We start from the raw sequence: 14,194 nt of genomic DNA, 5'->3' as shown, positions 1-14,194 counted from the left end.
CGGAAGAATCCGGCATAGTTAGTTTTTGTTGATACCATTCAGAGCAGGAATTCGGTGGTTTTTATTATGTAAGTGCAACATCATGCAATACTGTATATATATATATATATATATATATATATATATATATATATATATATATATATATATATATATATATATAATATATATATATATATATATATATATATATATATATATATATATATATATATATATATATATATATAATGAGGTTTTTGTTTCTAAAAGATTGCAAGATGACAGTAAAGCAGAGGAGCAATCTAAAGGAATGTAGGATGATCAAAAGTGAATGTAAATGTTGAATTGTGTCTCCTTGCTTTTGCTGTAGAAAGTAGAGCATAATTTCATCTGTAGCGTGTGACGTTTGTAAGTGATTGCGAGACGCTGCTGTGTAAACATAGAGTTCTCCGATATAATCAGCATAATATTCTCAGTAGTGAATAAGGCTATGTAGTAAATATGTTTTTATACATAAATAGTTTCTTACGCTCCTGTTTCTTTACAACCTTTTCTGAGATATTTGCGCAATGTTGTTGTTGCTTATAGTTCTCTTAGCGAGCGTGAAATTCTTAATATAACGGAAGCAAAGAGAAATATGAAGAGCTAAATCCCACCAGAGCTTCTTTCGAGTTCTTAATTTGGCCAGTGAGATAATGCTTCGAATGCCGATTACTCCTTCCTCTGCTGTGTGACTTCTTAGCAGTTACTCAGTATTATTGTTTTCTTTTATTCAGACATCGAATATGACTGTAATGAAAGAATTTAGAATTAATGTAAATTTTATATAGGATTTGAGGAAGATTAGGGGAAGTTAAAAAAAAACTATATTGTTGTGTCAAGGCAACAGATGCAATGAAATTCTTAGATTATTCGATGTGGTCACTTGAGAGAGAGAGAGAGAGAGAGAGAGAGAGAGAGAGAGAGAGAGAGAGAGAGAGAGAGAGAGAGAGAGAATGGGAGGCCTGTAATGAAAGAATTCAGAGTTAATGTATGTTGTATAAAGACTTTGAGGAATGTTTAGAGGAAGTTAAAAAAAAAAAAACTATATTGTTGTGTCAAGGCAACAGATGCAATGAAGATCTTAGATTATTCGATGTGGTCACTTGAGAGAGAGAGAGAGAGAGAGAGAGAGAGAGAGAGAGAGAGAGAGAGAGAGAGAGAGAGAGAAAATGGGAGGCCCAGGCTTGGGCCACCACAGCCATCTCTTTCTTTCTCGTCCAAGACTCGTGTCACACACTAAAAATAAAGTTGATACGACTTAACGCTGCCGGTGGACAGGTGAGAGGGTATATACTGTATGTGTTGTCGCTTGGGTGGTCAGAGAGGCATTATCGTGTGGTCAGAAACTCTAAGAAAAGTGATGACAAGCAAATGAGAGACTGAATAAGGCGACATTTGAAAATGAACGATGAAGAACTGTGGTAAATTTTTTTATTTAGAAAGTGACGAGCTCTGCAAGTGACCATCCGCGCCATTCCTTAGAGAGAAGAAGGCGTGGAACAGAATGAATTGCAGAGGTGTCTTCGTTAATGAGTACTTACCATAGGCGTCCAAATGGAGGTGGTCCCTGCCGAGGCACGAGACTGACTTTTCGATCGTGCTCGCCAGATCTTCTTGGCCACAAGTCTCGAGGCTTGCCCACTGCCGCCGGAGCGCGTCCTCTGCATCACTGCGGGAATAAAAGATTGCAGTAGACTCTGGCTACTTCTGTGACCCTGACCCCCTGCTGCCCCATGACCCGGTATGACCTGTGGATGTGACGGCCTTCCACGTAAATTGTACATCATTTGAGACAAGTGTCCAGAAGCCTGCAAGGCTGATATGGACCGATGATAAGGTGGAATGCCCCCAACCGCCCCCTCGACTTCAAACTCACTCGTATCCACCGAGGCATCGATACTTGATCGTTTGTACATTATATGAGCACCCATTTGACTAAGGCGGAAGGCCTCAGCCTCAGACACCAAAAGATCACGAGTGCCCATCTCGTCAGTCACAGTTATGGAATACCTTGGTGAGGTGGGTAAAGACGGGGGCACACTCATGGAGCACTCACTGCTAGAAAAGTCACTGGAGTCTGCTTTGGAAATTCTTCTGCGAGAAAGTCTTCGTTGGTGGATGATTTCCACGGGAGAGTTGATGCGAAACCCTGCTAAAATCCACTGGGGCAGTGGATCGCCCACTTGGATGCATTTGAATTTTTTCTTAACTTTTTCTCTTCCTTAACTTTAAACTGAAACTGCTTCATGAACTCTTCATCATCTTCTGACCCAGGGACCCACTTGGATTTAATATTTCTTAAAGTTTTATCGTAGTTAACAGTTTTGAATTTATCAATTTTAGTTTTCTCCACAGATTTCTTGACTGCACCAGTTGATTGATCTACATCACACTTTAGGCCTAATTTGAACACGTTTTTAAGTTTATTCTTTTCTTGTGGTTTATCTTGGCCGGGCTTTTTATTTGCTGGCATTCCTATGATGGGGAGTCCCTGGGCGGCTGCAGCTTTTTCTGCCCACATAAGTTTAGCAGCGGCAACACCCTTAGGAGGCACATCACGATCCTTCTCAGACGATTTTTTGCCTGCATTTTCTTTCCCAGTACCAGAAGCCGTAGATTGATCTTCACTTTTGTTACCTGCAGCCATACTTTCTCTGCGTTGCCATAGTTTCTTTAATACTGAAGTACTGCTCTGACTTGCTTCGGGACTGCCTGATTGCTGCTGGGTTTGGGCTTGGGCAAGTTCCTGTGCATGTGCTAAGGCCCTTTCTTCTGCTTGTGCAGCTGCAGCAGCAGCCTCTGTAACACTTCGACATTCAGCTCCAACTTTAACCATATCCTCAGCTGTTGCATCATCATCTGTCTGAACACACATGTCTAGATGGGGGTCAGTTTGTGCTCCAACACTACGTGTGGTCAGACCCCCTAATTCCAGCAGTTCACCTGAATCCTCATCATATTCATCTTCTTCTGTCAGCTGTTCCTCCATTAGTCTTGAGGCTACATGCTGCAGATTACAAGACCCATAACTTCGTAATAAGTGCTGGTATAATTCAGGAGGCAAGTCATACCGCAGTTCACCAACAGATGTGAGTCTCTCTCTACCAAATGCAGAGGCAGGCAAATAAGGATATGCACTACCTGGCAGAGGCCCATGTCCATAGGTCATTCCAGTACCATAATTGATTCCAGCTATGGACATCATACCCGGGTAATTAGACATTTCCGCCGTTCCACTAGCCCCATGACCAATACCCATTTCTAACCCTTCGCCCATACCCATGGCTGCTCCTATTCTATGTTTTAAATCACCTGCTCCCCCTAGAATTTCGTCGTCGGTGCTGGCATAATCCTCTCCAGTATCAGTTGTGTCGGAAGTCGCGCTCATGAGCCGTTTCCGTCTCCTTCTGGCTGTTCGAGGTGACTCTTGAGGTTGAGGCCACAGAATAAAGTCTCGGCTTCGGTTGTTGATTTTTTGGAAGTGCTCCTCCACTCGGGGGATGTCCTCCGTTTTTTGTGGGTTGACGCCATCGGGAAACAGCTTCTTTCCAGCATCGCTCATGTAACGCCACGTCTTCCTCGTCAGTAGCCATCGTTCCTTGAGTTTGGCTGTGGTCGTTTTCGGGGCTTGACCTCCTTTACCATCCTTTTCCTTTCCATCTTTCTTTTCTTTTTCTTTCCCTTCCCGCCCCTGTCGTCGTCTCCGGCCCTCCATGATGATAATGGTGATGACGTCGATGATGATGTCCTAACAGGCGTAGGCGTCACGCTGCTGGAGGCGTGGGTGGGCAGGCCACCTGTCTGGTGTCGCTGTAGCAGTGACGGGGAGCCCAGGGGCGTTCTCTGGGGATGGTCTCCCCTACCACCTCCAGAACCACCACAGCCAGGATCCCCATTACTGGATTTTTCTTCTATGGACTCGGTGAGATAACACTGGTAACACTTCACTGAAGTAGTCCACCCAGCATGCTTTCACGCCCCCTCCGGCAGAAGATTGGCTGGGGGAGGGGGGACCGGCACTACATCACACTCCCGCACTCCACACTGACGACGCCCGCGCCACCACACCGCTCTGATACCCGCACCCACTGCTTGGCGACTGGCCCGCCTTTGCCCACTGCTGGCGCCAGCTGTGCCCATCCCACCAATTCTCTGCTACCACCACCACCACCACTACCACCACCACCACCGCCACCAACACCAACACCATCGCTAGCACCACCTCTTGCACCAACTCTTCTCCAGCACTTGCTCCACCACCACCATCAACAACAGCTATTACAATCACCTCATCACTGCCACCATATCAACACTATTACCATCATCATTCGCCATCATTAGCAGATGATATTTGCATCTTAAAAGTATTTACAGATCATAACCACAAACCATAAAGGCAGTGTAAGTGTGATTTGGCATTTGGGATGAAGCGACAAAAAGCTGTATTTCATATTTCATGATGAAAGCTCTCTCTCTCTCTCTCTCTCTCTCTCTCTCTCTCTCTCTCTCTCTCTCTCTCTCGCAAACACGTAAATAAACAGTGAATTTAAATAAACAGACTTTTTTGATCCAATATTCTACTTTCGAGGCGTTTACGTTTTCTAGAAGATCTATAAAAATCCTATTGAATTTCCTTTTGGACTTCACTGCATAATATTTAACGATATGACTACTATTAAGTACAAATACAGTCCTCCCATATGCTCATCGGTATCGTATATGCAGTATTTATATACAGATTAAAAGAATGGAGAGAGAGAGAGAGAGAGAGAGAGAGAGAGAGAGAGAACCGTTGAGCATATTTTACAAACCTATCATATAGTATTGCTTAGATCACGCGTCACTATTATTTACCAAAGAAGTAGTTATCAGTTTGGTTTTCGATTATATCTTTCAGCTTATTAGTATTCGTAACATTTTTGGCAATTACTTTTCGGGAGACAGGAAAGAATGTTTTTTTTTAAGTATGTCTATCCATGATGTTAGTACTCGCAGACATCAGCTGCTACCACGTCTTACCTTTGTTACCGACATTGCCGTAACTGCAATTTTTCCACGTACGAACACCATTCCTATTGCTACTGTGGCTAATGTAGGTACCAGAATGTTTACTGACTCCTCTCACTTCAAGCCAGCCGCTACTACTGTGACTGCGAACATTGCTGTTATAACTTACTAATCACCGAATTCGCATTGGATATTTTATAAGCAGGCCAAAATTATCTTATCATTCAACTCGGTGACTTTCATCACAGACTTCGTCACTCCCCCCAACCTTTCCTCCATCTCCCTTTTTATTCGTTCTCTTAATTTCCTTCCCTCTTCTCACCAGTTCAGAATATTGTTACATTCATATGGTTAAACCAAACGCAAGGCTGATCTTCAAGACTTGAATGACAAAATCCAGCGGCTAAATATTGAATGGCGATGAAAAAGAAATTAGAAGTGGCACAAAATTGTTTGAAATCGTTCTTATTGCTTCAGAGGAAGACTTTTTTTTCTAAATTTTAGTGGTGCATTTGGGAATGTATTACGATTGTCAATGTTTATCTTTAATACTTTGATACAGCTTTACCTGTTTCCAGAAATATATAAGTTTACGGATAAATGACTAGACAACGACAGAGTAAGATTAGGAAATCAGGGGTTGAAGTGCTTCTAATGATCAAGTTATATACTGATATATATATATGTATATGTATATATATATATATATATATATATATATATATATATATATATATATATATATATTTTATATATATATATATCTATATATTTATATTTTATATATATATATATATCTATATATATATCTATATATATATATATCTATATATATATATAATATTTTGATATATACATATCTATATATATATATATTATATATATATATATATATATATATATATATATATATATATATATATATATATATATTTATATATATATATATATATATATATATATATATATATATATATATATATATATATATATATATATATATATATATTATATATTTGTATGTTTATATCTGGTGATTGTTTACTGAGTGAAAATATTATGCCCGAGATCGATCCCATGGAGTAAAACGCGTTTATCACATGTTTCCTTATAAATCAAGTTTTCTTGTGTTAGCCTCAGCAGGTTATTTAACTGTGGTAAGCCTCTTTCAAATAGAGAAAGGAATGAGGCTTGCAACCTCATCCTGAAAGACCATTCCTGACCAGATCTATATCATCTTTTGTGGGAATGGACACATTTGTACACAAACACACACACACACATAAAATATATATATATATATATATATATATATATATATATATATATATATATATATATATATATATATATATATATATATGTTTGTGTTTGTGCATGTGTGTATGTATGTATATATATATATATATATATATATATATATATATATATATATATATATATATATATATATATACATACATACATACATACATACATACATACATATATATGTGTGTGATTGTGTGTTTGTGCGTATGTGTGTGTGTGTGTGTCTACACCCAGGTGTAGGAAAGGATATTTCATTTGGTAAAGATTATATGAAAGGGAAAAACCAAGTAAGATCTTAACGCGCAGATATTATTGCGCAGTAATGCATAGAATGTTAACAACAGCAAACCGCAAAAGCTGATTCTGTCAGACTCGAAACCCTCACCCAGCGAAAACCAGTTCAGGCCAGACTGTCGCTTTATGTTTACCTGCAGACAAGACGAATACAGTTGAAAGTGCAGTCGCCCTCCGAAAGTGGGAAATAAGGAAACAACATGAGAATATTACTGATACGTTATTCTTCTTCCCAAAGTGTGCACGAGAGATTTTTAGCTGCCGATTTGAGTTAAATTATCTGAGTTTTCCCTGACATCTTTACAGTTGTTATCATTTCGTAACTGTTCGGAGTAAGGGGTTGATAATAACATCCGTTTTCAAATCACCACACGCCGGCCGCTGCCTAATACAAGTGTTGAGACACTCTTGTTTAGTGAGAAACTGTGCTGATAATGTATAGAGAAACTGTCGTGCCCAATCAAAAGACTCTTGGTGTAGAACCATCAAGGTTTAGAGTAAAATGCTAAAAAATGTCGTTAAGTTGGATGAGTTTACCTTGGACCTCTCATTCCATCTCTATGATATGACATATGTTATTCAGAACTTTATTTTTCCTTTGTATAGCAACGGTAGTCTGCAGGTTTATAACTCCACGTTTAAACTTGCCGTCTTCCAGCCAGGGTCATAGGGGTATATCCTTTTACCACTGGCCCTTATATAAGTATATAAGGTGAAATTACCTTGATCAGACCTTCTGGGCAGTACGTAACTTCTTATGGGTTGGAACGGCACTTACACTCTTCATGTACCAATATGTTAAACAGTATTTGAAACATTGCCTTGTGAGCGAATCTAGTTTCTTGCTAACAATTTTGTTACAATTTGCGAATTGCTAAAGCGTCCAATCCTCAGTTTTCTTTCTTTGATTGTTTTTATCCAACAGGATTGTTTGATTGATTATAAGTTATATGGCCTCTCAACTACCAGGGTGACCGACGATGTCTCCGAAAGGAAGACTTCAGGATATTCCATCGAACATTTCCCCACCCCCTCATCATTCCAGCCTGTGACTCACTAAAAAGTTAACAAGATCCATTAGTAGAACTACATAAAAATTCTAAACTATTTGAATGCTCTATACAGATTACAATCCAAAAAATCAATAACTACGGTTGTAATGATACCCGACATCCTGGAAAAAATTATTCTTCAAACAAGAGAAATAACCACACAAGCACACACAAGCAAGCATCAAGTTTCTGCAGATAAGGTCAACAAATCTTTTCCCTTTCTCCTCTGTAACCCTGCTGAGTTTCAGTCATTAACTGTAAAATGAGCCCTAAACCGATTTGACAAACTCTATCGCCTTGTGTTGGTGCATTACATAGTGTGTTCGTGAATAAGAATTTATTTGGTCCTTCTTTGGTATGAGTCCCAAGTGGGATTCGAACCCAAGTACGCAATCTCTTCATTTGTTCATAGATCCAGGCTCACGGTTATTACTACTTAGCGTTTCCAAAAAGTGTCGGGAAAGTGAGGCGGTGAAAAGTCTTAGTGGTTATTAAAAATACATGCATACATATATATATATATACATATATATATATATATATATATATATATATATATATATATATATATATATATATACATATATATATTATGTATATATATATAAATTTATGTATATAATATATATATATATATATATTATATGAACATGTGCAGATATATTACGTGTTTTCAAAGTTAAAACTTGTCTCCTATCAAGAGTGATCGTAGAGAACAAATAAATCTGCAGTCACTGCCACATTCATATTTGAACTGCAAAATCTAAGATAGCTCCCTGTGTAGAAAATTTTTTTAACATTAGCCACTTTATACGTATTCGAAAAATGTTTTCAGAGCTGCATCGAACCACACTAAGCACACAGTGCCATGCACATCTGACATGCACGTAATATCTCATTTACTGGATATCAACACTCTCCCAAACACCCTTACGAATGATTCACTTCTGTTCATCTACCATTCACTATGAAATTCTTTGCTCTTTCTTCTTCGTTTCCATTTATTTTCATAACCTTAATCTTTCTTACGGTTACTTTAACGTCAAATTCTCCTCTCCACTAAGCTTTATATATCATCTGCAGACATCAGCCATTCCAAGCCACATTGACGACCTTTTTTCTTATCCCATACTTTTGAATCAACAGTTACGCACCTACTGTTCTTCTTCTGTCTTCTTACAACACTCCATAAGTAAAGGTATTAATCAGCCAAGAAGGCAAAACACAGTGTTGTCTCTGACCCCCTAACCTACGACCTCCTGCTCCCCCCCCCACCCCGCCATTTTTTACAACAAAAGACTGACTCTCCCTTCATCATGATCTGACCCATGTTTTGCTGATATCATCAAAACTTTGTCACTCCCAGTTTCAACTTTTTCTCTTTACTGTCAAGCATGATCACATAACTTTTTCAGAGTAAACGCTTGATCCACCCACCATTCTCGTCTGTACGCTTCGTTCATGAGCCTTGCTGACCTCTGTTTTACTTTTTCTACAAATATGTGTGTATATATATATATATTATGTATATGTATATGTATATATATATATATATATATATATATATATATATATATATATATATATATATATATATATATATATATATATATATATATATATAGTATAATGAGAGAGAGAGAGAGAGAGAGAGAGAGAGAGAGAGAGAGAGAGAGAGAGAGAGAGAGAGGGAGAAGGTAGGTGATTATGCTTGTGGGATAAATATTAGGGGAACGTAAAAGATTTGTCTAAATGTTTGCTAAAAATTGCATTATATGCAACTATGACCCTTTAACCCTCGTGAGGACTAATTATCGCCGTATCGTTAACGATATGAAGTGAAAATGTGCAGCTCAGTGAATGATCTGAGCTCTCGTAACACGAAAACAGTATAACCTTAGGAAAATTCATTCTCCTTATTAACTCGCAAAAAACTGTTGTGAAAGGGAACGATGCATCTTTATAGAACAAGATCTAACTTTCACAGCCATCTGTTGAAAAGTCTGGTGTCCAGGGAAATCTACAAGAATCTGAAACAGAAACGTAACAAATTGCTCCCTCATTTGAGATTTAAGAAATCTGAAAGAAAGCTTGCCTGTTAATTTCAGTTTTCTGATACTCAGGATCAAACATGAAATTGTGCTTTTTCCGTTTTATTGAAGAACTTGCCCCTGAGAGAAGACCTACTTATTAATTAAGTCTTTCCTCCGTAACTTCAGGTATTCATGAATATAAAGTTATTACATGAGAGCGTATGATGCCTTTGTGCAACTTTTAATTTCGTTTTCATTCATTCATCACCATACCGAGTGACCTATTTAGTCCCAGTGCTATGCTTCTAGCCTAAACCTGTCATTTCATCCAAATCCTTCGGGCCAGCCCTGTGAGAGCTGATAGTCAACTCAGTGGTCTGGTTAAACTTTTTAATAGCAATAATAATTACAAGTATATTATGCATATATGTGTCTATATCTGTGTTTGGTCAGATGCAGTATATTAATTTTACTTTCAACACAGGACGAAATAAGCACAAAAAGAAGCAACTCGCTTCGCGTGGCCTTTCATTCACTCGTGGATTTTTCCCCTGCAGTCTCATAAGAGCGGCTTATCTTCCTCCTCCAGCCCTGTTAGACTACAGGTGGCAGTCAGTCAGGTGATTGGACACCAGGTGGCAGGAGCGTACACGCCCCGAAGAGACTGGGGTAAACATTCACACACTTAAGTTTGCTATACTTACTCGCGTAATCTGCGGGCTGTGTGGCATGGTCCCCACACTAATAATTAACTACGAACAGTTTTTTTTTTTTTTGTGGTTCCCTACATTTACGTGAATTGTTTTCTCGCCTTTTATTAAGTGTCGCCGTATATTTTCGCACGCGGTATTCTAACTTTCTTCCAATCCTGCTTCCTTCTTATTTTGTTAAGCTTTGATTTGACCTTTCCGATATTTGCTTCTATTTGAGATAATTTGCCATTTCTACAATGGCTTCCGTAACTTTATTTTTCGGGGTGATGACCTTGAATTTACTTTGGCACCGAGCCATATTCATTTTTTCATGTGGATAATTTGTTGCATATCACTGCCTAACAATGTTAATGTAAGTAATACAACTGATCATATTGAAGAAAAATGTTCAGAGAAAGGCTCGATGTGCAGCCAGAATTAGGAAGGGGGTGTGAAATAGATGTCAAAACACAAATAATAATAATAATAAGAAGGAGAGAGAGAGGGAGGGTATTTGATAGCGATGCATGTATGATTATATTTATGTTATATGTATTTTACAATTACTGACTAATAGACTAAGAAAATATTTAAAGTTTCAGTTTCCTGAACATTTTTTGCCCACAACACTAACCTGTACAGAGAGAGAGAGAGAGAGAGAGAGAGAGAGAGAGAGAGAGAGAGAATCATGCCAGCGTAAAGACCTGTTCATTTCAATTGCAAGAGGCCACGAAGAGAGAGAGAGAGAGAGAGAGAGAGAGAGAGAGAGAGAGAGAGAGAGAGAGAGAGAGAGTTTCCAATGTAAACACTTTGTGTAAACGCTTCATTGCATTTCTCCTAGGATAGGTCAAGAAGCAGTAAGCTCTCCCTCTTGCCAAAGATGATATTTCATCATGTGCTAACAATATCTTTATCAGTATCACATGATGAACTCGGGATGAATTGGGATGGTCGGACGATATACTCTCTCTCTCTCTCTCTCTCTCTCTCTCTCTCTCTCTCTCTCTCTCTCTCTCTCTCTCTCTCATTTGGTGCTATCAGTAATCCTCTGTACGCGCAGGGAATTATTTCGATACCCGTGGAAATGAACTTTCACGCTTGAGATGAACTTTCACGCTTGAGATGAACTTTCACACTTGAGATGAACTTTCACGCTTGAAATGAACTTTCACGCTTGAAATGAACTTCCACGCTTGAAATGAACTTTCACACTTGAAATGAACTTTCACACTTGAAATGAACTCCCACGCTTGAGATGAACTCTCACGCTTGAGATGAACTCTCACGCTTTAGATGAACTTTCACCCTTGAGATGAACTTTCACACTTCAAATGAACTTTCACGCTTGAAATTAACTTTCACACATGAAGTAATTTCCTTTCGATTAGTGGGATGAACATCGCCATATCAAGAGAACCAAATCTTCCAAACTTTCCTCACATTCGTCTTCGATTTATTTTTCCAAGTCCTAATTCCTGTGAAAATAGCCCTCTCGAATAACTGATGGACTGATTAATTAGCTGGGATATGTCAGAGAGGAAGTGTTGCTGGGTACTTAGGCCTGTTCCTTAAAAATCCACTGTGCCTCTCTCGTTCATATAAGCTATGAATTGTGTTCCTTTTTGTTGGTCTCCTGTGAAGAAGAGCATGGTGCTAGCAACCTCATTCCAATAGACGATGAGAGCCGGAAACACAACCCACAAGTTAGCCAATTCGTCAAAGAGGAAAGGGGGTTATAGTTAAAGAAATATCCTTTCGATAAAAAGCAATGTATATCTATATACAGTATATTAGTTTTATGATGAAAATAGCTGTTATGCACCCGGGCCAAACCTCTCCCACTATATATATATATAAATATGCAGAATGAAGATATATTATTTCGAGCTCCGGGACAATACGTACCGTCCTTAGGGCTGGAATTTGCCGTGTCTCGACCCTCTCTTATAATTCTGCCAATTTTGACGATAAGTCGGGACTTGTCGTCTCGACGCATCTTAAATAAATTTCGTTTTTGACAGAATGGGTATATTTTAATACCAATCATGATGATTCTGTGCATCTGAAATACGTCATGCCGAATAGGCGAGGCGAAGAAGTGCCTGACGTCACAATGCTCTCATGACGTCACAGATCACCTGACGTCATAAATCAGTAGTCGTCACACACGCAGCCATCGAAGAAGTAGCTGGCTTAAGGCAAAGGTTGTGGTGGCATCGGGAGCCAAAAATAACCCTCCCAAGACTATAGTAGTAAACAGTGATGAAAGTCGCGTATCATGCTAGTCCACCAGATAGCAATTATCTATTGACAAGATGCACGTAATAATTAATAAACATGACGCCAGTAATAGTAACGATGATAATAACCGCAATAATGATAATTGTATCAAGGACAACAGCGCAAAAGAAATATTAATCTTTTCAGTTATAAGAAACAATAAAATAATTTGTGTTGACAATAGAAACGAAGACAGTGCCAGTGATAGCGTTAATTTCATTAAAAATATTGGTATCATGTTGCTATTGTGACCCAAGAAACACCAAATTTTGTTTAAAATCTGCGCAAAAATTCAATAGTTATGCAAATGGCGATGATAAATATTTTCTGACCAGGCAGTAGATATGATTTCGTTTTGTGTAACCTATGCAACTTTGGGGTTTTTTAATTGCAGATATATGTATTCGTTGCCTATTCTAGTATTCGTACATTGTTAAATATTCTCGGGACTTTGATCTTCAGTCACTTACACTATACCAAAGACAGACGCTGACTTATCTGTCCATTATTATTATTATTATTATTATTATTATTATTATTATTATTATTATTATTGGAGAAACAAATCCACAGTTATGTATATGTTCATATATATATTTAAAGATAAAACTGTACAGATAGTTTTCGGGAATTTGTACAGTTTTATCTTTAAAATATATGAACATATGTATAACTGTGGATTTGTTTCTCCAATTTAAGACTCATGCTACTATGAATATTTTTTTCATTATTATTATTATTATTATTATTATTATTATTATTATTATTATTATTATTATTATTATTATTATTATTATTCATGAAAACATTTTGAAATCCAAGCAGATTACCCTGTAGAATGATCAGCTTCCTTTTCCCGGCTGTCGTGAGCAGAAGCGGCGTGTATTTATAAAAGCCTGGAGTTATCACATATGTTCTCCAGTTGTTGTAAGTTTTATTTCTGTCAGTGACGGTAGCCGTTTACCAGCAATAGTTAGAGGACACTGCTGATACGAACGACATGATTGATGCTGTCCTGACCGTGGTATGCTAGAAATAAACTAGTGTTCAATTGGCACAGATTAGAAAGCAATTGATTCAGCGGCTGTTGATGGGTAAGGCTTTTTTTTTTTTTTTTTTTGAGGTTGGGGGCAATGACTGACTGATTAATTTGACGACTTTCTAGTAATTTTTGTGTGAAGACGCGATGGAGTGACATAGGTGGCGCTTTGGAGTTGGGTTTTCCATCATATTTAAAATTTGGTGAAATTACGAGGCTTCTGAAATTGCCGGAGTTATTCAAGGTCCAAGTGACTTGAAGGTCAAGGATGAAAATTAGGCCAAGAGATCATCTCTAATTTACTGAAGATTTTTGATAAAATTATTTAGTTTTTATGGGATTATTACTATACTTAAACATTGAAATCATCATAAAAATTACCCACTGAACAGGTGAAAACTCATCCGGCCTAGGAACGCTGGAACTCTGCTCTAGATATTTAATTAAGACAACCATGAAAGC

At 38.0% G+C, this 14,194-nt stretch overlaps 2 protein-coding genes across 3 annotated transcripts in view; one reads left to right on the top strand and one right to left on the bottom strand.

Moving 5' to 3' along the window:
• Positions 1 to 4,120, bottom strand: part of RhoGAP102A (Rho GTPase activating protein at 102A) — a 102,224-nt gene extending 98,104 nt beyond the window's left edge. The window contains 2 exon segments of the mRNA XM_067124858.1: positions 1,566 to 2,239; positions 2,242 to 4,120. Of these exon segments, the coding sequence (XP_066980959.1) occupies positions 1,566 to 2,239; positions 2,242 to 3,739 (2,172 nt within the window). The 5' untranslated portion in view covers positions 3,740 to 4,120.
• Positions 1 to 14,194, top strand: part of LOC136850838 (uncharacterized) — a 315,712-nt gene that overhangs the window by 116,656 nt on the left and 184,862 nt on the right. The window lies entirely within an intron of this gene.

Source organism: Macrobrachium rosenbergii, chromosome 22 (assembly GCF_040412425.1).
Source record: "Macrobrachium rosenbergii isolate ZJJX-2024 chromosome 22, ASM4041242v1, whole genome shotgun sequence".
In the NCBI taxonomy this organism is placed as follows: Eukaryota; Metazoa; Arthropoda; class Malacostraca; order Decapoda; family Palaemonidae; genus Macrobrachium; species Macrobrachium rosenbergii.
The sequence above is the reverse complement of the archived record's forward strand: the minus strand, read 5'-3'. Positions and strand labels throughout refer to the sequence as shown.